This window comes from Scyliorhinus canicula, chromosome 20 (assembly GCF_902713615.1).
Source record: "Scyliorhinus canicula chromosome 20, sScyCan1.1, whole genome shotgun sequence".
Lineage (NCBI taxonomy): Eukaryota > Metazoa > Chordata > Chondrichthyes > Carcharhiniformes > Scyliorhinidae > Scyliorhinus > Scyliorhinus canicula.
In genome coordinates, this window is record NC_052165.1 from 36312675 (window position 1) to 36339267 (window position 26593).

Genomic DNA, 26593 nt, shown 5'->3' on the forward strand with positions numbered 1-26593 from the left:
ACCTTCTTCTTTTATAGTCTGTTAATGGTGATTTTATGACTCCAATTTAAATATTGTAATATTACATCTTTATTGCTCACTTTCATTTAACCGGACTCAATTCAATCACTTGGAGTAATGTTCAATTATTTCAAATACAATCCCAGGGTCTCCAAAGCACTGAACAATTAACAGTAAAAGATTATTCTGAATGGTCAATGATTGCAAACTGTAAGAAATGGTATATGACACTCGATGCACAAAAGATGATTTTTTTTTCCAAGCAAAGTGTTTTTCATATATGGGATATACTGCAACATAAAAAACCTACAAGGACATTTACACGGTCTTACTAGGATTAAGAGCAACTTGTATACATATAATACCTTTAACACAATAAAAAATCCCAAGAGCTTAAACTCAAGGATACAGGGAAAGCTGGGCATTGAGGGGATGAAGGAGGAATGGGGACTAGAATACAAAGCTAAGCCATTGTGCCTATAGAGGCACAGGTATGATGAATGGAAGCACTGTCTCTCCATGTTCACATTTGTACAGCGCAAAATGCACAGTACTTACCTAGCTGCTTGTTGTTTGGGTTAAAATCAACACTGGTGACTGCATCTTTATGACCTTTAAAGTTTTGTTCTAAGGTTGGATCCTCCTAAGACATTAAAAAGACAAATATCTCACTTTACTCCAGTGCTGGTTTTCAAATGAACCAAGTTAAAACTGCAATTTTTGTCCAAAACCAAGCACATTAATCAAGACCTTTTATGATGTGGAGATGATGGCGTTGGACTGGGGTGGGCACAGTAAGAAGTCTTACAACACCAGGTTAAAGTCCAACAGGTCACTAGCTTTCAGTAGACAAAGTCAAAGACCTTTTATGATCTTTCTACGGACTGTGATTTCACCACTCAATTTGAGGCACTGCACCTTCATCACACAGATCCAGAGTCAATTCAATCACTATAAAAATGATACTCATTTACTTCAGCTACAATTCCAAAGCCCCTGAAAGTCATACAAATAATAGAAGGAATTGATTATCCTCACCACAATAGGGTTACAATAAGTCATAGACTATGTTGCACTGAAAAAAACCAAAGTAAAAAAACTCACAACACAGTTCACATGCATGTAAAGGTTTTTGAAAATTTTCTTGTCCTCAGTTCATGCAAAACTGAAATCTAATATTAAACTTTTCAAATTGCGATGTGTAGGAAAATGCTGATTCAAATATTAAAGAGGAGACTTCCGGTGACGGTGGGCGGGAGGCAGCCGCACATTGGAGGACTCCCCGCTCGCGAATATAAATTTTGGGGTTTTAACGCCCCACCCCAGGGGCAGAGGCTGAAAAAGCAAAGAGTGGTGAGGCCGTGGAATGCCCTACCTGCAACAGTAGTGAACTCGCCGACATTGAGGGCATTTAAAAATTTATTGGATAAGCATATGGATGATAAGGGCATAGTGTAGGTTAGATGGCCTTTAGTTTTTGACTTCCCATGTCGGTGCAACATCGAGGGCCGAAGGGCCTGTACTGCGCTGTATCGTTCTATGTTCTATGTTCTATGTTCTAAGGCACAGGGAGGAGAAATATCTATATTTGGGAAAAAAACGGCCGTGAAAAAGGGGGTTAATGAAAGTCTGCCGGAGAGTGGAAAACTCAACGCAGGAACTGTAAGGAAAGCGGAGGCTGGAACACCAGGGGAGACCGCATTGCCACAGCAGACAAAATGTCCAAAGTGATGGTTGTGGAACTTGAAAAACAAATCCCAAAGCACATGGTAGCGATGAAGAAGGAGATGGGGGCGGTATTGAAAGTGCTGGTGGAGGAGGCGATTGCCTGCTGTGAGGACGGCAGTATCAAGCACAGCGGCAGAGGTGCGGGAGCAAGGTGAGACACTGAAAGAAGTGGAAGATGTATTATCGCAGCACAGTGATCAACTCACCTCAGTGGGGAAGGAGTTACGGAAGGTGACAGAGACCAACAAGGTTCTGCGAGCCGAAATAGAAGACCTGGAAAACAGATCCAGGTAGCAGAATCTGAGGATCATGGGTCTGCCTGAAGGGGTGGAAGGCCCGAGGTCGACGGAGTATTTTGCCATGATGTTGGCGGAGCTATTGGGGGAGGGGGATGATCACTCTCGATACGAACTGGATCGGGCTCATCGGTCGTGGAGGCCTGTACCAAAGGCGAGTGAGCCACCAATAGTAACTGTGTGTTTCCGTAGGTACAGTGTGAAGGAGACGGTCCTGTGCTGGGCAAAGCAGAATCAGGTGGTGCACTGGGCTAGTATACACATATACCAGGACTTTACAGTGGAGCTGGCAAGGAGGTGCCTTCAGCCAGGTGAAGAAGGCACTGTACATCAGCAAGGTGCAGTGCGGCACAGTATATCCAGCTAAGTTGAGGGAGACCTACAAATCCAAGGACTTTTATTTTGGGACGGCGGAAGAGATTGCGAAAGCAGAAGGACTGTGGCAGAATTGAGAAATGGGACTGAGAGCGGGTCGTGCACCGATGTAGCCTCATGTGACTTTATTTTTTCACTGCGTGTTGGTGTATGTACTAAATGAGTCGACGCTGTATATTTGGACAAGGGAAGAGTTGGGACTTGCATTTGCAATGATGGTTCTTTGGGGCATGGGTGTGTATGCTCGGGTTGTGTGCTAAAGGGGATTTCTTGGTTTTCCTGGAACCGGGCAAGGAGGAAGGAGAACCGGGCGGGGGTCTCCACACTGGCCGGTTTAAGCCGGCCAGTGAACAGGAGTGAGGTGGGGGAGGGGTTGCGGCCATCGGAGCCTGGCAGAACAAGTTTTCGGTGAGTCTAGCCAGGGTGAAAAGTTGGGGGAAGGAATTTACAAGAGGAAGTGGTGGGGAGGAGGGGTGTGTGTGTGTATGTGTGTGTGTGCCATTCACGGTATTCTTTCAGGGTTTGGATGGCATTGACTATTAGGGTGGTTGGGGGTTCAGGGTGGACCACATGTGTCAATGGTCACCAGGGGCGATTCCGGATTCCTTTTTTCCCCCTTGGGAGGTTTAGTTTTATTTGATGCTTATATTGTCAGGTAGGCCGTTATTTGGGGGGTGGTGAGAGGATGGGTTCGTTGTTGTTGGTAGGGTGATTGACATTGTATTCGCTGCCGTTTACTGTTTGTTAGTGAAGAAAATGTGAAAATGGAGAATAAAAATATTGTTCAAAAAAAATTAAAGAGGAATTTCCATATCTCAACTTGTAACCGATTTAAATGATAACCAAACATCTTTTTCTGCAACCTTTTCTCAGTCTGCAGATGGTGCCCCACGTGTTTAGCCGATGTTTTTTGTGCAGAATTATCTTAGTTTGTAACTATAACTTTAACCTTTTCCCACTTGCTACAACTGTATGGTTATCTTGCGTTAGACAGCTACTGAAATATTTTAGGTAGAAGAGCAAAACAGAACACAGACTACAATTCTCAAAATGTATATGTAAAACTGGCTAATATGATCCACCAAATTATATTTTCTAATATTCAGACAGACAAGTTTATTTTTGTCTTTAAAGGATTGTGGAGCAAGCATCGGGCGTCGCTCTATTCCGATGACCTCTTGCTGTATGTTTTGGTTCCGTTGGAGTGTATGGGAAGGATTATGGGCCTGCTGGGGAGATTTGGAGGGTTCTCAGTGTACAAGCAGAATGTAGGGAAAAGGGAGGTATTCCCATTGAATGAGCTCGCACAGCGGGCTAGTTTAGGGGGGGCTGGCACAGCGGGCTAATTTAAAGGGGGGGATGCCATTTATGGTAGCGAGGGATAGGTTTAGGGATTTGGGGATTCAGGTAGCAAGGGAATGGACGGGGCTCCACAAGTGGAACTTAACGAAGCTGGTGGAGCAGGCTAGGGAGGCTCTTAATAGGTGGGATACACTGCACTTAATGCTGGCAGGGAGGGTCCAAGTTGTGAAAATTAATATTCTGCCGAGGTTCTTGTTTATCTTTCAAGCTCTCCTGATCTTTAAACCAAAGGCCTTTTTTCAGAAAGCGGACACGACCATTTCTGACTTTGGCTAGGCGGGGAAGGTGCCGAAGGTGGAGAGGACCCTGCTACAGAGGCAGCAGGGGGAGTTGGCGTTGCTGAACTTGCTTCATTATTATTAGCCGGTGAATGTGGACAAGGTGCGGCGTTGGTGAGAAGGAGAAGGGGTAGATGGGTAGAATGGAGGAGGAATCTTGTAAAGGGTCTAGTTTGAGGGCTACGGTGACAGCAGCATTGCCAATGGTTCAGAGCAGGTAGTCAAGAAGCCCGCTGGTGCAGTCCACAGTAAAGATATGGAATCAGACGGGGAGGCATTTTAGGTTGGAAGGGATGTCGGTGCTAACGCCGCAGTGCGAAAATCAAGTTTGAGCTGGGAGGGGGGGGGGGGGGGGGGAAGAGAGAGAGAGAGAGAGAGAGAGAGAGAGAGAGAGAGAGAGAGAGAGAGAGAGAGAGAGAGAGAGAGAGAGAGAGAGAGAATGGTCACGGTATGGGATTTGGAGGAAGGGGTCGTCAGGTGCAGAGGAGCTAAGGGAGAGGGTAGAGCTGCTGAGGGGGAGTGAGCTCAGGTACCTGCAGGTTAGGGACTTTGCGCAAAAGGTCTGGAAGGGGTTGCCGAGGATACACCCTGCTGGAGCGACTGCTGCTCCCAGATGTGGAAGGGGAGGGAAGAATTGGGTATATATATATATATACACATGGCTAGGGGAGCAGGGAGGCGAGCAGGTGGTGAAGATCAAGGAGAAATAGGAAGCGGAGTTGGGAGGAGAGATCAATTGGCGAGCATGGAGGCACTGCGTAGGGTAAACGAGACCTCATGTGCAAGGATGAGCCTGATACAGTTTAAGGTTGTGCGCAGGGTGCATATGACTCGGGCGGAATGAGTGAGTTCTTTCAGGGGTAGCAGAGGAGTGTGAGAGATGTGGGCGGGGCCAGCGAATCATGTGCAAATGTTTTGGGGCTGCAAAAAATTGGGAAGATTCTGGGCAGGTGTGTTCGCAGTCTTAGCCACGATAGTGGAGAAGGAGGTAGACACAGACCCTTTGGTGGCGATATTTGGGGGTCTCAGAGAAGCCGGAGCTCATGGAGAGGAGGAAGGCCAATGCCTTGGCCTCTGATTGCACGGTGGTGGATTTTGCTGGAGTGGCGGTCAGCATCGCCACCGGTGGTAGAGCTTGGTTGGGTGACCTGTATGACTTCCTGCGATTGGAGAAGATAAAGTATGAGTTAAGGAGCTCTTTAGGGGGGGTTTGAGGAAAGGTGGAGATGTTTGTGACCGTATTTGAAGGGGTGTTCGTAGCGGAGGAGGGGGGGGGGGTGAAAAAAGGGGGGAAATCTGTACAGACTGTATAGTTGATTGTAGGGAAGCATGTTTCCTGGGGTGTTTGCTTGCTGTAACCTGTTTTGATACATGTTTGTAATAAAATACATTTTTGAAAAAAAGGATTGCAGAGTAACACATGCATATCTTCTTTCATTCTTGGAGGATTTAAGGCTGTTACTTTGATTTTAGGATTAAAAGGGACATTTGTTCAAAATCTAACCAAAATGAAGAATGCAAAATGTATATTTAATACTTCTGAAGCAATATTCTTTTGAGGGATATCTCAGTCTTCCTTCCCGAAGCAATCATTTCAATCAGATAACATGCATCAGTGAACAAGAGGCAGGCTGGTGGAATGAGTGAACACATCAAACGTGAAATTTGATGCAGAGAACTAATATTTTAGTACTAAGAATGTGGAACATCAATATCAAATGATGAACATGATTCAAGGCACAGGAACAACCGAGGTTTCTGCACTAGGTCGAGAAAGGGGTTAAAAAGAATATGGGTCAGCAACACGGTGTCACAGTGGTTAGCACTACTGCCTCACGGTACGGAGGTCCCAGGTTCGATCCCGGATCTGGGTCACTGTCCGTACGGAGTTTGCACATTGCACATTTGCCCCGTTTGCGCGTGGGTTTCGCCCCCACAGACCCAAAGATGTAGGTGGATTGACCACGCTAAATTGGAAAATATTATTGGGTACTCCGAATTTATAAATGAAAGCCAAAGAGTACGAAAGCAAGGAGGTTCTGACAAACCATTTCAGTCTCAACTCGTGTTTTTGTGTCCAATTCCGGGAACTAATGATGTAGGAAGAATGTGAAGGCTTTAAAGAGAGGCATAATGCTCAAGGAAATGAGAGTACAGTTACCAGACAGATTAAAAAATTGGGGGGGGTGGGGGGGGGGGGGGGGGTGGGGGGGGGGTGGGGGGGGGGGGGGGGGGGGGGGGGGGGGGGGGGGGGGGGGGGGGTGGTGTGGGGGGGGGGGGGGGGGGGGGGGGTCGGATGAAATATACAGCAATTTTGACAAAGTATAATAACTTGAGGGAGACAGAGATAACCCAGACAGAATGTAAAAATTCCAGCACCAACGAACATTCTTCCATTTTCAGACTTGTAACGGGATAGTCTGTTTAGGGACTAAACTTTTAAATGCCCTAGCTTAATTTCACTTTGTACCATAACTGAAAACCGAGAGACAACTTTTATTCCTTCATTCCAAGTGGCATCGGACTACATCTTGAATCAAACAGACAGTATGTGTTTTGACATCATTATGACGTTCATTTTTGTTTTCCTGTCAGCTTAATTCTGCGACATGGATATGTGGACAACATATGCTGACAACAGAAAAAGAAACTTGTGAATTAAAGCAGAAATAGTGATTGGTTATGGAAGAAAAAACAGCCACATTCTGGAATCTTGAAGTCATCTGAAACTCTGCTTCCCATGTCTTTATTTGCACTAAGCCCCAGTCACCAATTGTCCCTGACTTCACAATGGCTTCCAGTGAAGAAAAGTTGTCATTTTAATATTCGTAGCCTGGTTTTCAAATTCCTCAATAGCCTCACCCCACTCCTCCAGTTTCTCAACCCTCAAAATACCCACACTCATCTATTTCGGGCCACAATGAACAACCTTTTTAATTGCTCCATCATTGGTGGACATGTCTTTAGTCGCCAATGTATCAAGATCTAGAATTCCTTTCTTAAACTTCTCTAAATATATCCCTTTAAGGAACTCCTCAAAACCTACACTTTTTAAAAATAAATTTAGATTACCCAATTATTTTTTCCAATTAAGGGGCAATTTAGCATGGCCAATCCACCTATCTGCACATTTTTGGGTTGTGGGGGCGAAACCCACGAAGACACGGGGAGAATGTGCAAACTCCACACGGACAGTGACCCAGAGCCGGGATCGAACCTGGGACCTCAGCGCCGTAAGGCAGCTGTGCTAACCACTAGGCCACCGTGCTGCCCTAAAACCTACTTTTGATCAAAGTTTAGACCATGTGCCATAATATTGCCATATGTTGATGGTTTTTATTTTTGCTTTATAATTCTCTTGTAAAGCACCTCAATGTTTGTGTTCAAGACACCTTTTTGAAAAGCTCATTCGAGGATGCGGGTAAGGTTGGCTAGACCAATATTCATTGCCCATCCCAATTGCCTTTGAGAAGATGGTGGTGAGCTGTCTTGAACCATTGCAGTCCCTGCGTTTAGGTAGGGACATCCAGGATTTTGGGCAAATAACAGTGAAGGCATGCTGATATATTTCCGAGTCAGGATGGCCAGTGGCTTTGATGTGAACAGGTAGTGTGGTCCCATGTATTGGTTCCCCTTGTCCTTCTAGATGGCAGAGGTACTGGGTTTGGAAGGTGCTATCTAAGGAGTCTTAGTGAGTTCTTGCCGACTGTTACTGCATTGGTGTTGGAAGAAGTAAATGTTTGTGGATGAGGTGCCAATCAAATTGGGATGCTTTGTCCAGGATGGTGTCCAGTGCTGGTGGAGCGGCACTGAGGCCAAGTGGAGAGATTCCATCACACTTCTGACTTGTGCCTTGTATGTAGTGGACAGGCTTCAGGGAGTCAGGTGGTGTTACACAATGCAGAATTCCTAGCCTCTCACCTGTTTTTGTAGCCACAATATTTGATTGGATTTGTCATGTGCCGAAGTACAGTGAAAAGTATTTTTCTGCGGCTGAAGGAACGCATACAGTGCGTACACAGTAGTCAAAGAATAATCAACAGAGTACATTGTCTTGTCAAACAGTGATTGGTTACAATGCAGAATAAGGGGCCAAACAAAGCAAATACATGAGCAAGAACAGCACAGAGCGTCATGAAGAGTGTTCTTATAGGGAACAGATCAGTCCGAGGGAGAGTCATTGAGGAGTCTAGCAGCTGTGGGGAAGAAGCTGTTCCTATGTCTGGATATGCGAGTCTTCAGACTTCTGCCTGATGGAAGGGTCTGGAAGAAGGCAATGCCTGGGTGGGATGGGTCTCTGATAATGATGTCTGCCTTCCTTTTTTTTAAAAAACATTTTATTGAGGTATTTATGGTTTTATAACAATAACAGAAGAAATATTGTACAAATATAAACATAGTGCAAAAGCCGTCTTCCTCCCTCAGAGGTCCCACCGTTACTAACACCCTACTCTAAGCCACTATCACGTGAGCCCGGTGAATGACCTTGAACTGTATCACAGGCCGAGCCTGGCACATGTGGACACATTGACTGCTCAACACGTCCGCCCAGCGACCGTCCTCGATCTTTCCTCCTAACTCCTCTTCCCATTTGTGTTTCAGCTCCTCGGTCTACGTTTCTTCTGACCCCATGAGTTCGTTATAAAATGTCCGAAATCCTCCCTTCTCCCATCAACATTCTGGAAACTATCCTCTCCTGTATCCCCCTTGGTGGTAGGAGCAGGAAGGTTGAGACTCTTCCAATTCCCTCAGGCTGCGAAAGCTCCCCTCTATAAACAGATCTCCCATCCTCTCGATCCCTGCTCCCTGCCTTCTCCAGAACCCTCCATCCAGCCTCCCCAGGGCAAACCGGTGATTATTGCAGATTGGGGACCAGACCGATGCTCCCTCTGCTCCCACATGTCTCCTCCATTGCCCCCAGACTCTCACGGCTGCAACCACCACAGGGCTGGTGGAGTACCACGCCAGCGGGAACTGCAGAGGCGCAGTTACCAACGGCCCCAAACTAGTGCCCTTACATGATGCCGCCTCTACTGGTTCCACATCGACCCCCCCCCCCCCCCCCCCCCCCCCCCCCCCCCACTTTCTAATCATGGCTATATTCGCCACCCAGTAATAATTACTAAAGTTCGGGAGTGCCAACCCGCCCTCCCCACGGCTGCGCTCCAGAATCCCCTTTTGAACTCGCAGGGTCTTACCTGCCACATACAAGTCCCGGGATCACCTTGTTAACCCGTTTTTTTTTTTTTTTAAAAAAGGACCGCGGAATAAAGATGCGGAGATACTGAAACACAAACAGGAATCTCGGGAGGACCGTCATTTTCACTGTCTGTACCCTCCCAGCCAGCGACAGCAGGAGCATGTCCTACCTTTGGAAATCTCCTTCATTTGGTCTACTAGTCAGGCCAGATTTAGGTTGTGCAGCCGTTCCCATTCCCACGCCACTTGGATGCGGAGGTACCGGAAGCTTCTCCCCACCACTCTAAATGGCAGCTTCCCCAATCGCCTCTCCTGCCCTCTTGCCTGGATCGTGAACATCTCACTTTTCTCCCCCATGTTCATTTTATAACCAGAAAACCGGCCAAAATCCTGCAGAATCCTCAATTTCTTCCATCCCTTCCAGTGGGTCCGACACACAAGAGCAGGTTGTCTGCATATAGAGAGACTCTGTGTTCCACCCTCTACCCCCACTCCCCGGACCAGCCCCATGGAGTCTCTCAATGCATTGCCAGCGGCTCTACGGCCAGTGTGAACAACAGTGGGGAGAGGGGGCATCCGTGCCTTGTCCCCCGGTGCAGCCTAAAATAGCCCAATGTCAACCTGTTCGTCCAAACACTCGCCACGGGCATCTGATACAGCAACCTGACCCAGGCAATGCTGACCCAGGCAATGAAGCCCCATCCAAATCCAAACCGCCCTAGTCCCTCCCACAGATAACCCCCATTCCACCCGGTCAGGATCAATGAGATAGTGGCCTGTGACATCGTCGGGGGAAGTCTCGCTCTCCCCCTTGCCTCATTAAATGTCCTCATCAGCAGTGACCCCAGTACCCCATCAAAAGACCCTCCCCCGTCAGCAGAACATTCCCCCTCCTCCCCCAGTAACTGCACCATACAAGTAGCCCCCTTCAACAAGCATAACATCTGCTCACCCCCCATTGCGCTTCAGTGAGCTAGCCCACCCCACTAGCTTGGTGGCCCCCGCCCATGGCACCAGACATTTTCCAATCTATCCCCCACCCCGGACACCCATATGCAAACGAAAAAACAATCCCAACCCAATTGCCCAAAAGAAAAAGAAAGAAAAAGAACAAACAGAAGATCCAACATCTAACATTCATACCTCCATTCCCCATCAGTGCAAATGCAAATTAACTCACACAGCTCATCCACAGGCCCCAAATCGATAGAGAAGGCAGATAACATCCAAAAACAAAAACTTTTTCAAACGTGAATGCTGCAGAAAAGTTCAGTCCAAACACCTCAGTCTGCTACCAGCCCTTTCCTTCTAGCGAAGTCCATTGCTTCCTCAGGCGACTCGAAGTAGAAATGTTGCTCTTGTGAGTGACCCAAAGACAGGCCAGATACAGCAGTCCAAACGTAACCTTCTCCTTGAAAAGGGGTCGATTTTATCTGGTCGAACCCTGCACTTCTCCTGGCCACATCCACGCTCAGATCCTGATATATACGCAAGATGCTGTTCTCCCATTTACAGCTCCGTGTCCATATGGCCCACCATAGGATACATTCCTTGTCCAGGTACCTGTGTAATTTCACCACCATTGCTCTTGGGGGGAGGGGGGGGGGGGGGGTCACCTACACTCAGCTTTCTCGCTAGTGCTCTGTGCACCCTGTCCACCTCCAAGGGTCAGGTGAACATCCCCTCCCCCAGTAACTTCTCAAACATACCCGCTATGTATGCGCCTGCATTCGTTCCTTCGGATCCCTCCGGGAGACCCACGATTCTCAGGTTCTGCCGGCAGGACCCGTTCTCTAGATCATCCACCTTTTCCTGAAATCTTTTCTGTTGGTCTCTCAACAACCCCACCTCCAACTCCACTGCTGCTTGGTGTTCCTTCTGTTCAGTCAGTGCCTTCTCCACTTTCTGGGTCGCCAGTCCTCGAGCCAGTCTGAGTTGCAGCCGTGCAATTGATTCCTTAATCAGGTCCAAGCATTCCTGTTTCTGCTTGGTGAAGCCCTCCTATATGAACTGCATCAGCTGCTCCGTCAACCACTGGGCCGTCGAGCCAGAACTCCAGTCATCCGCCATGCTTTCTCCCGCTGCAGCCTCAGCCCAAGCCTTCTCCATTTGCCTATTTCTTCCTTTGCGAGCACTCCTGATCCACCTCTCCATGCACTGATGTAGGATCCCTCGTCAGTTACATCAAGCATTAATTTTCCAAATCAGATCATACAAAAAAAACCCACAGGGAAAAAACATCCAAAGCTCCAACCCGAACAGGAGCCACCAAACGTGCGACCTACCCCTTCATAGCTGCCACCAGAAGTCCCTATCTGCCTTCCTGAGACAGCAGGAGATGTATACAAAATCAATGCGAGGGTGGCAAGCTTGTGCTGAGTTCACCACACTGCAGTTTCTTGCGATCTTTGACTGAGCAGTTGCCATACCAAGCTGTGATGCAGGCGGATAGAATGCTCTCATTGGCACATCCTATCAACATCCGAGGATGCTGATACAGGAATATTCAGAGACAGTAATGCTACTGAATGCCAAGAGGCAATGATTAGGGGGCAGCACAGTGGCGCAGTGGGTTAGCCTTGCTGCCTCACAGCGCCGAGGTCCCAGGTTCGATCGCGGCTCTGGGTCACTGTCCATGTGGAGTTTGCACATTCTCCCCATGTTTGCGTGGGTTGCACCCCCACAACCCAAAAATGTGCAGGCTAGGTGGATTGGCTAAATTGCCCCTTAATTGGAAAAAAAAATAATTGGGTGCTCTAAATAAAAAAAGCGAGGATCAGATTCTCTTACTGGAGATAGTCATTGCCTGGTACTTGTGTAGTGCGAATGTTACTTGCCATGCGTCAGCCCAAACATGGATACTGTCCAGGTCTTGCTGCATTTGGACATGGGCCACTTCAGTATCCGAGTGCAAATGGTGCTGAACATCCCCACTTCTGACTTTATGACGCAAGGAAATTCATTGATAAAACAGCTGAAGATAATTGGGCCTATGATACTACCCAAAATGTAGTGACGTCCTGAAGCCAAGATGACAGATCTCCAACAACCACCGCAATCTTCCTTTATGTTGGGTCTGACTTCAACCAGCACTGCAGAGTCCCATTGGTGCCAGCTTTACTTGGGCTCCTTAATGCCACACTTGATCAAATGTGGCATCGATGTCAAGGACAGTTACTCTCATCTCAGGAGTTCGTTCTTTGTCCATGTTTTAACCAAGGCTGTAATGATATCAGGGACTGAGCAACCCTTGTGGAACTCAAACTGAGCATCACTGAACAGGTTATTTTGTAGTAAGTGCCACTTAACAGAACAGTTGATGACCCCTTCCATCAGTTTACTGACAATGATGGAAACGGCTTGAATAGTATTGCTTACCATATCACAATTTACCTATTATTTTATTCAGTTACCTACCACACACCAAATATTTGCATTTATAATGCACCTATTACATCTCAAGTTTCACACGAGTTATTTTGAAGGACCCCATATAGGCAAATATGGAAAATATTAAATTTATTTTACTGTTAAAAGGCTGGGCAGCTTGACAGTAAATTGATAATTAGCTTCTAGAAAATTATAAAAGTCTTTCTACTGCTGTTTGCTTTCCCACCCCTTTTCAGACCACTTAATTTCACGAACAGAAGAATTGCCAAAGCAAGGTGATACTTTTGGCAGACTTCAAATAATCAGTCTAGTAACAAAGAGGGGCAAGTCAGCACACTAAACAAAGTTTATAAGGCTATATAGTCCTGGCAACTATGTACTCAACTCATGCAAAACTGTGCACCAGTGATCTGCCAAGAAGCTCCGCCACTTTCACTTGAGCAGCCTTCAGAAGCTAATGAACATCAGTGACAGGACAGAATACCAGGCACTGAGATACTCAGCCAAACTGGTATTCCAATTATCCACGTCATATTGAGACAGTCACAACTGCATTGGGCTGGTTATGTTGCCAGAATACCCGACACTCACTTACGCTCGTCAGTTTGAGGTGGTCAAAGGAAGCGCTAAGAGATCACTCAAGGCTTAACCTAAGAGTCCTACTATAGTGTCCGAGTCCTGGGAGAAGCTCACCCAGGAGCTCTGCGACCAAATAAATAAAAAAACAGGGCAATCTCCTTAAGCAATCGCATATCAGAGGCAGAGAGAAAATACAAGTGGAGTAAATCCAAGCCAGCAGCTTGTCCATAATTCAGTTGTCTGCAGCATCCTACGCTATTTTCAGCAGAATTTTCTGCACGCAGATTGGCCTTAGCAGTCACCTACGTACCCACCAGAACTTTATCAAAAACTCCAAACTGATGAATATGGTCAATTTTGTCCTGTGAACGAGGCTTTCACCAATCTCTGGTGAATCTAGAGCAGGGAGAACATTGAACCAGAACCTAAAATCTAACGTTGGCTCATATTTCAATACCACACTTTAGCTTGCTCCAGTCAGATATGCTAACTGACATTGTAAATATTGCCCTTGCTTTAGGCACCATTGTCTTCCTGATTAGATAGACGTCACTGTTTCCTTAAAAACTCACCCTCAAACCACCCATTCTCTCCAACTAACACCCTACTTTTAACCTCCTAAACTGCAAAGTTTCATAAATGTGTTATTAATTACCAAACACTTTGCTCAAATCCCTCAATAATGATATCCATCCTTGCATCCACCCCCCCCCCCCACCCCCCCCACCATCGTTCATTGCCAAAATGGCTGAAAATTCATAAAAGGTGCAGATGTCACAGGGCAGTAGTCATTGGTCACCTCAACTTCCCAAATATTGAGTGGAAACTCTTTAGATTAAATAGTTTGGATGGGGTGGTGTTTGTGCAGTGTGTCCAGGAAGCCTTTCTAACACAGTATGTAGGTTGTCCGACCAGAGGGAGGCCATATTGGATTTGGTACTTGGTAATGAACCAGGGCAAGTGATAGATTTGTTAGTGGGGGAGCATTTTGGAGATAGTGACGACAATTCTGTAACTTTCAGTTCAGTAATAGAGAGGGATAGGTGCATGCAACAGCATAAGGTTTATAATTGGGGGATGGGTAAATACGATGCTGTCAAACAAGAACTGAAGTGCATAAGTTGGTAATATAGGCTGTCAGGGAAGGATACATTTGAAATGTGGAATTTGTTCAAGGAACAGATACTACGTGTCCTTGATATGTATGTCCCGGTCAGGCAGGGAAGAGATGGTCGAGTGAGGGAACCATGGTTGACAAGAGAGGTTGAATGTCTTGTTAAGAGGAAGAAGGACACTTACGCAAGGCTGAGGAAACAAGGTTCAGACAGGGCGCTGGATGGATACAAGATAGCCAGGAGGGGACGGAAAAAAGGGATTATGAGCACTAAGAGGGGGCATGAAAAATCTTTGGCGGGTAGGATCAAGGAAAACCCAAAGGCATTACACGCGAGAAATATGAGAATGACTAGAGCGAGGGTAGGTCCGATCAAGGGCAGTAGCGGGAGATTGTGTATTGAGTCTGAAGAGATAGGAGAGGTCTTGAAGGAGTACTTTTCTTCAGTATTTACGAATGAGGGGCCATATTGTTGGAGAGGACAGTGTGAAACAGACTGATAAGCTCGAGGAGATACTTGTTGGGAAGGAAGATGTGTTGGGCATTTTGGAAAACTGGAGGATAGACAAGTTCCCCGGGCCTGACGGGATATATCCAAGGATTCTATGGTAGGCAAGAGATGAAATTGCAGAGCCGTTGGCAATGATCTTTTCGTCCTCACTGTTAACAGAGGTGGTACCAGGGGTTTGGAGAGTGGCGAATGAAGTGTCCCAGTTCAAAAAAGGGAATAGGGATAACCCTGGGTATTACAGGCCAGTCAGTCTTACTTCGGTGGTAGTGAAAGTAATGGAAAGGGTACCGAGGGATAGGATTTCTGAGCATCCGGAAAGACACTGCTTGATATGGGATAGTCAGCACGGATTTGTGAAGGGTAGGTCTTGCCTCAAGTCTTATTGAATTCTTTGAGGAGGTGACCAAGCACATGGATGAAGGTAAAGTGTTGGATGTAGTGTACATTGATTTTAGTAAGGCATTTGATAAGGTTCCCCATGGTAGGCTTATGCAGAAAGTAAGGAGGCATGGGATAGTGGGAATTTTGGCCAGTTGGATAACAAACTGGCTAACCGATAGAAGTCAGAGAGAGGTGGTGGATGGCAAATATTCAGCCTGGAGCCCAGTTACCAGTGGCGTACCGCAGGGATCAGTTCTGGGTCCTCTGCTGTTTGTGATTTTCATTAATGACTTGGATGAGGGAGTTGAAGGGTGGGTTAGTAAATTTGCAGACAATACGAAGATTGGTGGAGTTGTGGATAGTGAGGAGGGCTGTTGTCGGCTGCAAGAGACATAGATAGGATGCAGAGCTGGGCTGAGAAGTGGCAGGTGGAGTTTAACCCTGAAAAGTGTGAGGTTGTCCATTTTGGGATGGACAAATATAAATGTGGAATACAGGGTTAACGATAGGGTTCTTGGCAATGTGGAGGAGCAGAGAGATCTTGGGGTCTATGTTCATAGATCTTTGAAAGCTGCCACTCAAGTGGATAGAGCTGTGAAGAAGGCCTATGGTGTGCTAGTGTTCATTAGCAGAGGGATAGAATTTAAGAGCCGTGAGGTGTACAAAACCTTGGTAAGGCCACATTTGGAGTACTGTGTGCAGTTCTGGTTGCCTCATTTTAGGAAGGATGTGGAAGCTTTGGAAAAGATGTAAAGGAGATTTACCAGGATCTTGCCTTACGAGGTTTTACGAGGAAAGGTTGAGGGTGCTAGGCCTTTTCTCATTAGAACGGAGAAGGGTGAGGGGCGACTTGATAGAGGTTTATAAGATGATCAGGGGAATAGATAGATAATCAATCAGAGACTCCCCCCCCCCCCCACCCCCCCCACCCACCCGAGTGGAACAAACCATTACAAGGGGACATAAATTTAATGTGAATGGTGGAAGATATGGGGGGGGGGGGGGGGGGGGGGGGGGATGTCAGAGGTAGGTTCTTTACCTTTACCCAGAGAGTAGTGCGGGCATGGAATGCACTGCCTGTGGAAATAGTTGAGTCGGAAACATTAGGGACTTTCAAGCAGCTATTGGATAGGTACATGGATTACAGTAGAATGATAGAGTGTAGATTAATTTGTTCTTAATCTAGGACAAAAATTCAGCACAATATCGTGGGCCTGTTCTGTGCTGTATTTTTCTATGTTCTATAAATCATATCCAGCTATAACAATTGGTTTCTCCATTGCATCAGACATATTTTACCATCCTCTTTCTCAGACATCCACTTCTTGGGAGGGGGGGGGGGGAGGGGGGGACTGGGTTGTCGCACAGTCCCATTTTTTACCAATCTGAGCCTAGCCACAGCATCTCCAGCAAAGACCATTTCCCATTCCTGCCTCGCCACCTGTGCAGTGTCCCAACGTTCTAACCTTACACACCTTCTCTGCTTCATCTACATTCCTATAGTGGGTCAGCCACCCTCTGCTGATGACACTTGCCCCTCCCTGCCATGACCAAACAAAAACATCAAACTTCTCCTGCACTGTTAGACTTCTCTGCGTTGCCACCTTTCATTCACCTTCATTAAAAAGGCTTCTTAGAGCTTTGAGTCACTGTTTCCAACTTTTTCCTAGCTCAGCGCCCAGTTTGTATTTCCCACCTGTGAAACTGCTTTTGTTGTAGTGGAAGTTTGTGTTAGTGTGACATTTCCAGATACTCATTTCCTTAAAGTCAAGCCCACATCACGCAAACTGAATGAAATCGCGTCCATATAATCTGCAAGGGCAAACAACTGGGCCATTATCTGGACCCCGAAATGTGTTCCATCACGCATGTTCTTCACTTTAGAAAACAATTAATATAAGTCAGACCAGACACTCAGATTAAAATACCAAACTGGCTGCTTCAGAATAATTTACAAAAACAAGTAGCAACAGCTATTATGAGTCAATTAACAGAGACTTTGAACCAGATGACAATATTTTACTTTTGTGCGTACATCCCTATTCCAAACCAGCCCCTACTGAATCAGCTGCCCGAAAGTGCAGCGGAAACCGATTCATCGAAAGGGAAAATACTTAAAAAGGAAAAGTTGAAGGGCCAAAGATAAAATCAATGGAGTTTATGGGACTGATTGGAAAACTCCTTCAAGGAACCAACAGAGGCAGGGTGGGCCAAGTGGCCTCTTCCTGCCCCGTATGACTACTTCACCCAGCCACCCGCCACCTTCTCTTACCAGAGCAGAGGCCATGACGCTCAAAGGAGCCGAGGTCACTGAGGAATGTCAAAACAGCCTCCAAACCTCCGTCCGTCCCCAACTCGCGACATCCGGCGGCGGTGACTAACAACAACCATCACCCACCGGCGTTACAGCGAATAACGGTGATCCGCCATTTAACAGGAAACCTCCCCTCCACGCATGCGCGCCTCCCCGCCCCCTTCCCTCCGCGCAAGCGTCTGTTCCCCCGTCCCCGTCTCGCGCGAGCTCCGCCCTGCCCCCAGAGCGCGAGCACGGCTGGTTTTGAATTTCTGAGGACGTTGCTGCCGTTTGGCCGGCGCCTGCGCGGGGACCGCGGCCTCTGGAAAGTTAGCCTCAGTTTGCGGCTTGACTTGTTGTTGTTACAGGGAAATACAGTTATATAGGAGCAGAAATCCGCAGAAAAAAGTTTTGACGTTTTATGCACACACACACACACATACATAGATATAAATAGCATTCGACGTTGGAAAGGAAGGGAGTTAAAGGAAAGAAAGGTGAGCGTTTTCTTTAAATCAGGAACAGCTGGTGCTAATAAATGACCAGTTAGCTAGAAAGGGACAGTGTATGAGGTATATTTATGTATTTTTAGAGTTTGCCTTGACTGTTTTGCAGCTTTTGGAGTTTGAAGTTACAGTGAAATTCCTATATTCATTCTCCCAGTACCAATGGTTTTAATAGAGCACTTTCACCGCCGTAAGGGATGCTGGGATTGTGCGTCACCCATTGATTCTTCCAGTTGGAATAGAATCCCGACATTGCAGAAGGAAGCCATTTGGCCCATCGAGTCTGCACCAAACCTCTGAAAGAGCACCTTATCTCGGCCCTATCCTCCTAAACCCACCTAACCTGCACATCTTTGGGCACTAAGGGACAATTTAACATGGCCAATCCACCTAACCTGCACATCTTTGGGCACTCGGGGCAATTTATCATGGACAATCCACCTAACCACATCTTTTGGTCTGTGGAAGGAAACGGGCACACCTGGAGAAAAGCCACGCAAAACATGGGGAGAAAGTGCAAACCCCACACAAACGGTCACCCAAGGTTGGAATTGAACCCACATCCCTGGCAGCAGTGCTAACCACCATGCCACCCAATGTGGGCTTGGATAGGGTGCACTTTCCATGGGCCGATGCAGACTTGATGGGCTGATTGGCCTCTTTCTGCACTGTAAATTCCATGATTCCATGAACCAATGTCTGGTGAGGCAGAGCAGAGAAAGTAAGACTTTTGCTGACATAGCACATCTTGAAAACATATTACTGAGAAAGTTTTGGGGTTTGTATTATTACACAAATCTACATTGGATTCTGGTCCATCAAAGTCTTGATTTAAAAAGAACAAAAATTTCATCCATAGAAACCCTACATCCTGGTGAGCAAACTTCTCCATCCCTCCCTGTAAACTTCTCCAGGACCTCTTGTGTTCCTCCAACCTCTCGTGCATCCCCAATTCCTTTGTCTCAATGTTAACATACATGCCTTCAGCTAGCTAGACCATAAAGTCTGGAATTCTCTCCCTAAAGTTCTCTGTCTCTCCCCTAGTTCAAAACCTACGCTGTCAACTAAACTTTTGGACATGTGTCCTAATGTATTCTTCAATTTCCTCTCAATTATTGTTCAACTATCCTGTGAAGCACCTTGGAACATTAGGCGCACAGTATTAATGCAAGTTATTGTGTTTGCTTGGTACCAAAGAGTCTGTAGGCCTGAAAACCTGCACCAAACTAAAGCGCTATCTTGTGTGAAGCTATGTCTTCCTTGGTTGGCCATGATGTGGAGATGCCGGCGTTGGACTGGGGTGAGCACTGTAAAAAGTCTTCAACACCAGGTTAAAGTCTAACAGGTTTGTTTCAAACACTAGCTTTCGGAGCACTGCTCCTTCCTCAGGTGAATGAAGAGGTATGTTCCAGAAACATATATGTAGACAAATTCAAAGATGCCAGACAATGCTTAGAACGTGAGCATTTGCAGGTAATCATGCCTTTACAGATCCAGAGATAGGGGTAACCCCAGGTTAAAGAGGTATGAATTGTCTCAAGCCAGGACAGTTGGTAGGATTTCGCAAGCCCAGGCGAGATGGTGGGGGGTGAAGGTAATGAGACATGAAGTCCTGGTTGAGGCTGCACTCGTGTGCGGAACTTGGCTATACGTTTCTGCTCGGCGATTCTGAGTTGTCGCGCGTCCTGAAGGCTGCTTTGGAGAATGCTTACCCGGAGATCAGAGGCTGAATGCCCTTGACTGTAGAAGTGTTCCCTGACTGGAAGGGAACATTCCTGCCTGGTGATTGTTGCGCGATGTCCGTTCATTCGTTGTCGCAGCGTCTACATGGTCTCGCCAATGTACCACGCTTCGGGACATCCTTTCCTACAGCGTATGAGGTAGACAACGTTGGCCGAGTCGCACGAGTATGTACCGCGTACCTGGTGAGTGGTGTTCTCCTGTGTAATGGTGGTATCCATGTCGATGATCTGGCACGTCTTGCAGAGATTGCCATGGCAGGGTTGTGTGATGTCATGGTCGCTGTTCTGAAGGCTGGGTAGTTTGCTGCAAAGAATGGTTTGTTTGAGGTTGCGCGGTTGTTTGGAGGCAAGTAGTGGGGGTGTGGGGATGACCTTGGCTAGACTGGCAGTTGTCGGTGTTGAGTACTGAGGCTGTTGCAGCAATGCCGTCGTCACGGTGGATGCTGGTGTAGAGTGCCGAGACGTCCATTGTGACGAGGAATGTTCCTGGTTCAACTGAAGATCTCTACTGCCTCCTGAAAATACACAAGGCCAACACACCAGGCCGTCCTATCGTTTCAGGCAATGGGACCCTGTGTGAGAACCTCTCTGGCTACATCGAGGGCATCTTGAAACCCATCATACAAGGTACGCCCAGCTTCTGTCGCGACACGACGGACTTCCTACAGAAACTCAGCACCCATGGACCAGTTGAACCAGGAACATTCCTCGTCACAATGGACGTCTCGGCACTCTACACCAGCATCCCCCATGATGACGGCATTGCTGCAACAGCCTCAGTACTCAACACCAACAACTGCCAGTCTCCAGACGCAATTCTACAACTCATCCGCTTCATTCTGGATCACAACGTCTTCACCTTCGACATCGAGTTCTTCATCCAGACGACAGAACAGCCATGGGGACCAAATTCGCACCTCAATATGCCAACATCTTCATGCACAAGTTTGAACAAGACCTCCTCACCGCGCAGGACCTTCAACCGACGTTATACACCAGATACATCAAGGACATTTTTTCCCTTTGGACCCACGGCGAAGAATCACTGAAACGACTACACGATGACATCAATAAGTTCTATCCCACCATCAGACTCACCATCATTTACTCTCCAAAATCAGTTGCATTCTTGGACACACTCATCTCCATCAAGGACGGTCACCTCAGCACTTTGCTTTACCTCAAGCCCACGGATAACCTCACGATGCTCCACTTCTCCAGCTTCCACCCTAAACACATTAAAGAAACCATCCCCTCTGGACAAGCCCTCCGTATATACACAGGATCTGCTCAGATGAGGAGGAGCGTAACAGACATCTACAGACGCTGAAAGATGCCCTCGTACGAATGGGATATGGCGCTCGACTCATCGATCGACAGTTCCAATGCGCCACAGAAAAAAACCGCACCGATCTCCTCAGAAGACAAACAGAGGACACAACCGACAGAGTACCCTTCGTCGTCCAGTACTTTCCCGGAGCAGAGAAACTAGAACATCTTCTTCGCAGCCTTCAACACATCATCGATGAAGATGAACATCTAGCCAAGATCATCCCCACACCCCCACTACTTGCCTTCAAACAACCGCGCAACCTCAAACAAACCATTCTTTGCAGCAAACTACCCAGCCTTCAGAACAGCGACCACGACACCACACAACCCTGCCATAGCAATCTCTGCAAGATGTGCCAGATCATCAACATGGATACCACCATTACACGTGAGAACACCACCCACCAGGTACGGGGTACATACGTGCGACTCGGCCAACGTTGTCTACCTCATACGCTGCAGGAAAGGATGCCCCGAAGCGTGGTACATTGGCGAGACCATGCAGACACTGCGACAACGAATGAACGGACATTGCACGACAATTACCAGGCAGGAATGTTCTCTTCCAGTCGGGGAACACATCAGCAGTCAAGGGCATTCAGCCTCTGATCTCTGGGTAAGCATTCTCCAAGGCGGCCTTCAGGATGCGCGACAACTCAGAATTGCTGAGCAGAATCTTATAGCCAGGTTCCGCACACATGAGTGCAGCCTCAACCGGGACCTGGGATTCAAGTCGCATTACATTCATCCCCCACCATCTGGCCTGGGCTTGCGAAATCCTACCAACTGTCCTGGCTTGAGACAATTCGCACCTCTTTAACTTGGGGTTACCCCTTTCTCTGGATCTGCAAAGACTTGATTACCTGCAAATGCTCGCATTCTAAGCATTGTCTGGCATCTTTGAATTTGTCTATATATATGTTTCTGGAACATACCTCTTTATTCACCTGAGGAAGGAGCAGTGCTCCGAAAGCTAGTGTTTGAAACAAACCTGCTGGACTGTAACCTGGTGTTGTAAGACTTCTTCCTTGGTTGGGATGTTCATCCGTAGATATGTCAAAGAATGAGTGAGTCGTTTAAATTCTCAAATTGGTTCCTATAGAATCAGAATATTGACAAAATGTGAATATTATATTTCTAATTAGTCGAGAGTGACAGACTGCAAAGTCAAGTATATGAACTTGGATTTTAGTTTAAGGATGGCATACGTATGGAAGGGTTTCCCAAATTGGGCTCCGTGAAAGGTCTCTAGGGGGTCCCCGGAATTGGCGGTTGACACGTAACCGGCAAATGCCAGTTTGAAAAGGGCAATTGACCAATTTCAAAAACAACTACTTCAATAGAATAGGCTGATCAGAGCAATTCATCTTGGAGCTGAGAGGCTTTTCTCTGCTTGGTCCATCTGATTTACACAAACTCGCTGTGCAGAAAAGCCCACAACCAACAGCAATGATTGATGCTGAGAATGGATCAGGCAGTAAAAGAGGTGAGGAGGAGTGGTGAGTATCATAGAATTTACAGTACTGAAGGAGGCCGTTCGGCCCATCAAGTCTGCACCGGCATTTTGAAAGAGTGCCCACGCCTCCACCCTATCCCTGTAACCCAGTAACCTCACCTAACCTTGTTGGACACTAATGTGCACATCTTTGGACACTAAGGGACAATTTAACATGGCCAATCCACCTAACCTTCACTGTGGGGGGAAACCGGAGCACCCAGAGAAAACCCACGCAGTCACGGGGAGAACGTGCAGACTCCACACAGACAGTGGACCAAGCTGAGAATCGAACCTGGGACCTGGAGCTGTGAAGCAACTGTTCTAACCACTATGTTACCATGCTGCCCACGGAGAGGTATGCATGAGATCAGGGGGGGGTTTCAAACATAGAAACATACATAGAAAATAGAAGCAGGAAGAGTCCATTCGGCCCTTTGGGACTGCTCCTCCGTTCATTATGATCATAGCTGATGGTCAGGTTCAATACTCTCATCCAGCCTCCACCCCCCTCCACCCCGAAAACAAAATCCTCTGATCCCTTTAGCCCAAGAGGTATATCTGTAATTCCTTCTTGAAATTACACAATGTTTTGGCCTCAGCTACTTTTTGTGGCAGTGAATTCCACAGATTCACCACTCTCTAGGTGAAGAAATTTCTCCTCACCACAGTCCTAAAAGGTTTACCCTTTATCCTCAAACTATGACCCTTATTTCTGGACTCCCCCGGCCATTGGGAACATTCTTTCTGAATCTACCCTATCTATTCCTGTTAGACTTTTTTTTAGAAAATATTTTATTAAGGCATTTATAATTTTAACACTTTTAAACAGAAAAATTCAACAAAGACAAAAAAACCCACAATGACATAGCCATCCCCCCCTCCCCCCCAAGCACAGACCCCAACCAACATGGCCCATATAAACACTCCGTCTCACGGCCCTCCCTTCATTGATTTTCACTTCCATGCCTTAAATAAGTCTATGAACGGCTGTCACCTCCGAGCGAAACCCTGTAACGATCCCCTTAAAGCAAATTTGGTTTTCTCCAATCTGAGAAACCCCGCCATGTTACTTACCCATACCTCCGACTGCGGGGGCTTCGATTCCCTCCATACCAGCAGAATCTGTCTCCGGGCCATCAGAGAAGCAAAGGCCAAAACATTGGACTCTCTTCCCCCCTGAGCTCCCGGATCTTCCGACACTCGGAATATCGCCTCCTCTGGACTGGGAGTCACCCTCCCTTGCAGGACCTCAGACATGACATCCGCAAATCCCTGCCAAAAGCCCCTCAACGTCGGGCACGCTCAGAACATGAACATAGAACATTACAGCGCAGTACAGGCCCTTCGGCCCTTGATGTTGCGCCGACCTGTGAAACCACTCTGAAGCCCATCTACACTATTCCCTTATCATCCATATGTCTATCCAATGACCATTTGAATGCCCTTAGTGTTGGCGAGTCCACTACTGTTGCAGGCAGGGCATTTCACACCCTTACTACTCTCTGAGTAAAGAACCTACCTCTGACATCTGTCCTGTATCTATCTCCCCTCAATTTAAAGCTAAGTCCCCTCGTACTAGACATCACCATCCGAGGAAAAAGGCTCTCACTGTCCACCCTATCTAATCCTCTGATCATCTTGTATGCCTCAATCAAGTCACCTCTTAACCTTCTTCTCTCTAACGAAAACAGCCTCAAGTCCCTCAGCCTTCCCTCATAAGATCTTCCCTCCATACTAGGCAACATTCTGGTAAATCTCCTCTGCACTCTTTCCAATGCTTCCACATCCTTCCTATAATGCGGTGACCAGAATTGCACGCAATACTCCAAATGCGGCCGCACCAGAGTTTTGTACAGCTGCAACATGACCTCATGGCTCCGAAACTCAATCCCTCTACCAGTAAAAGCTAAGTAAGACGTCTTACAACACCCGGTTAAAGTCCAACAGGTTTGTTTCAAGCACAAGCTTTCGGAGCGCAGCTCCTTCTTCAGGTGACAATAAAAGCTAACACACCGTACGCCTTCTTAACAACCCTCTCAACCTGGGTGGCAACTTTCAGGGATCTATGTACATGGACACCGAGATCTCTCTGCTCTTCTACACTACCAAGAATCTTACCATTAGCCCAGTACTCTGTCTTCCTGTTATTCCTTCTAAAATGAATCACCTCACACTTTTCTGCATTAAACTCCATTTGCCACCTCTCAGCCCAGCTCTGCAGCTTATCTATGTTCCTCTGTAACTTGTAACATCCTTCCCCACTGTCCACAACTCCACCGGCTTTAGTGTCATCTGCAAATTTATTCACCCATCCTTCTACACCCTCCTCCAGGTCATTTATAAAAATGACAAACAGCAGTGGCCCCAAAACAGATCCTTGTGGTACACCACTAGTAACTGGACTCCAGTCTGAACATTTCCCATCAATCACCACCCTTTGTCTTCTTCCAGCCAGCCAATTTCTGATCCAAACTGCTAAATCACCCTGATTCCCATGCCTCCGTATTTTCTGCAATAGCCTACCGTGGGGAACCTTATCAAACGCTTTACTGAAATCTATATACACCATATCAACTGCTTTACCCTCATCCATCTGTTTGGTCACCTTCTCAAATAACTCAATAAGGTTTGTGAGGCACGACCTACCCTTCACAAAACCGTGTTAACTATCTCTAATCAAATTATTCCTTTCCAGATGATTATACATCCTATCTCTTATAAACGTACATCCTATCTCTTATAACATGTGCACATGATTCGCAGGACCTGACCCCACAGCGCCATACCTGTCCTCCACCTTCTCAAAAAAACTGCTCCTCCGGGCCACAGTCATATGAGCCCTATGGACATCATGAATTGGATTAGGTTGAGCCTGGCACACAACGGGAACGCTTTCACTCTCTGCAGGGCCTCCTCCCATTGACCAATCTCCAACTCCCCTCCCAACTCTTCTTCCCACTCCCCCTATGGAACTCCTTCCCACTCCATCAGCTCCTTGTATATCTCGGAGACCTTCCCCTCCCCAACTCCTGTTTTTATCTTGTTAGAATTTGATAAGTTTTTATGAGATCTTTTCTCACTCTTCCAAACTCCAATGAACATACTCCTAACCGACTTAGTCTCTCCTCATAGGACAATCCCACAATCCCAAAAATCAGCCTGGCAAACCTTTGCTGCACTCCTTCCATAGCAAGAACATCCTTCCTCAAATAAGGACACCAAAACTGCACATAATACTTCAGGTGTGGTCTCACCAATGCCCGATGCAACTGCAGTAAAACACGCCATTCCTGTTCTCTAATCCTCTCGCTAAGAAGGCCAACATAGCATTTGCCTTCTTTACTGCCTGCTGTACCTTCCCGCTTACTTTCAGTGACTGATGCACAAGGCCACCAAGATCTCGCTGAATATCTGCCTCTCTCAATTTACACCCAATCAAATAATATTTTTCCGATTTTTGCTACCAAAGCGGATAACCTCATATTTATCCATATTACACTGCATCTGCCATGCATATGCCCACTCACTCAGCCTATCCAAATGCTCACTGAAACATCGCTGCATCCTCCTCACAGATCATCCTCCCACCCAACTTTGTATCATCTGCAAATTTAGTTCCCTCGTCCAAATCATTAATATATAATGTGAACAGTTGGAGTCCTAGCACAGATCCCTGCGGTATCCCATTAGTTATTGCTGCTAATTGGAAAAAGACCCATTTATTCCAACTTTTGCTTTCCTGCCAACCAGCTTTCTATTCATCTCAAGACACTACCCTCAATTTCATGTGCATTTGGAACTCGTGGGTGTGTGCTTGTGTGAGGTTTGGACCTCAGAGAGGTGTGTTGGGGAGGGTGTTCAGGCTTCGTAGAGGCATGCATGAGAAGGTGTGACTGTGTGTGTGAGAGGAGAGTGATTGTGTGTGTGAGGGGTTAAGTGTAAGAAGTGGTGAATGGGTGTGAGAGGCAGGAGGTTAATGCATAAGAAGGAGTGAGTGTGTGGAGGGTGT

The 26593-nt window shown here is 46.9% G+C and overlaps 1 protein-coding gene across 11 annotated transcripts in view; it reads right to left on the bottom strand.

The window, feature by feature from the left end:
• LOC119955270 (POC1 centriolar protein homolog B-like) overlaps nucleotides 1–17672 on the bottom strand; it is a 121302-nt gene extending 103630 nt beyond the window's left edge. For 9 of the 11 annotated variants that reach the window (XM_038781335.1, XM_038781339.1, XM_038781336.1 and 6 more), the window contains exons 1-2: nucleotides 17486–17672; nucleotides 559–643 (exon numbers count right to left, since the gene is read on the bottom strand). In XM_038781335.1, coding sequence (XP_038637263.1) covers nucleotides 559–643; nucleotides 17486–17500 — 100 coding nt within the window. In that variant the 5' untranslated portion in view covers nucleotides 17501–17672. Of the gene's footprint in view, nucleotides 1–558; nucleotides 644–17485 lie in introns of those variants that run through there. The other 2 variants (XM_038781332.1, XM_038781334.1) reach the window with 2 other exon arrangements.
• Between the last annotated feature and the right edge of the window lie 8921 nt (nucleotides 17673–26593).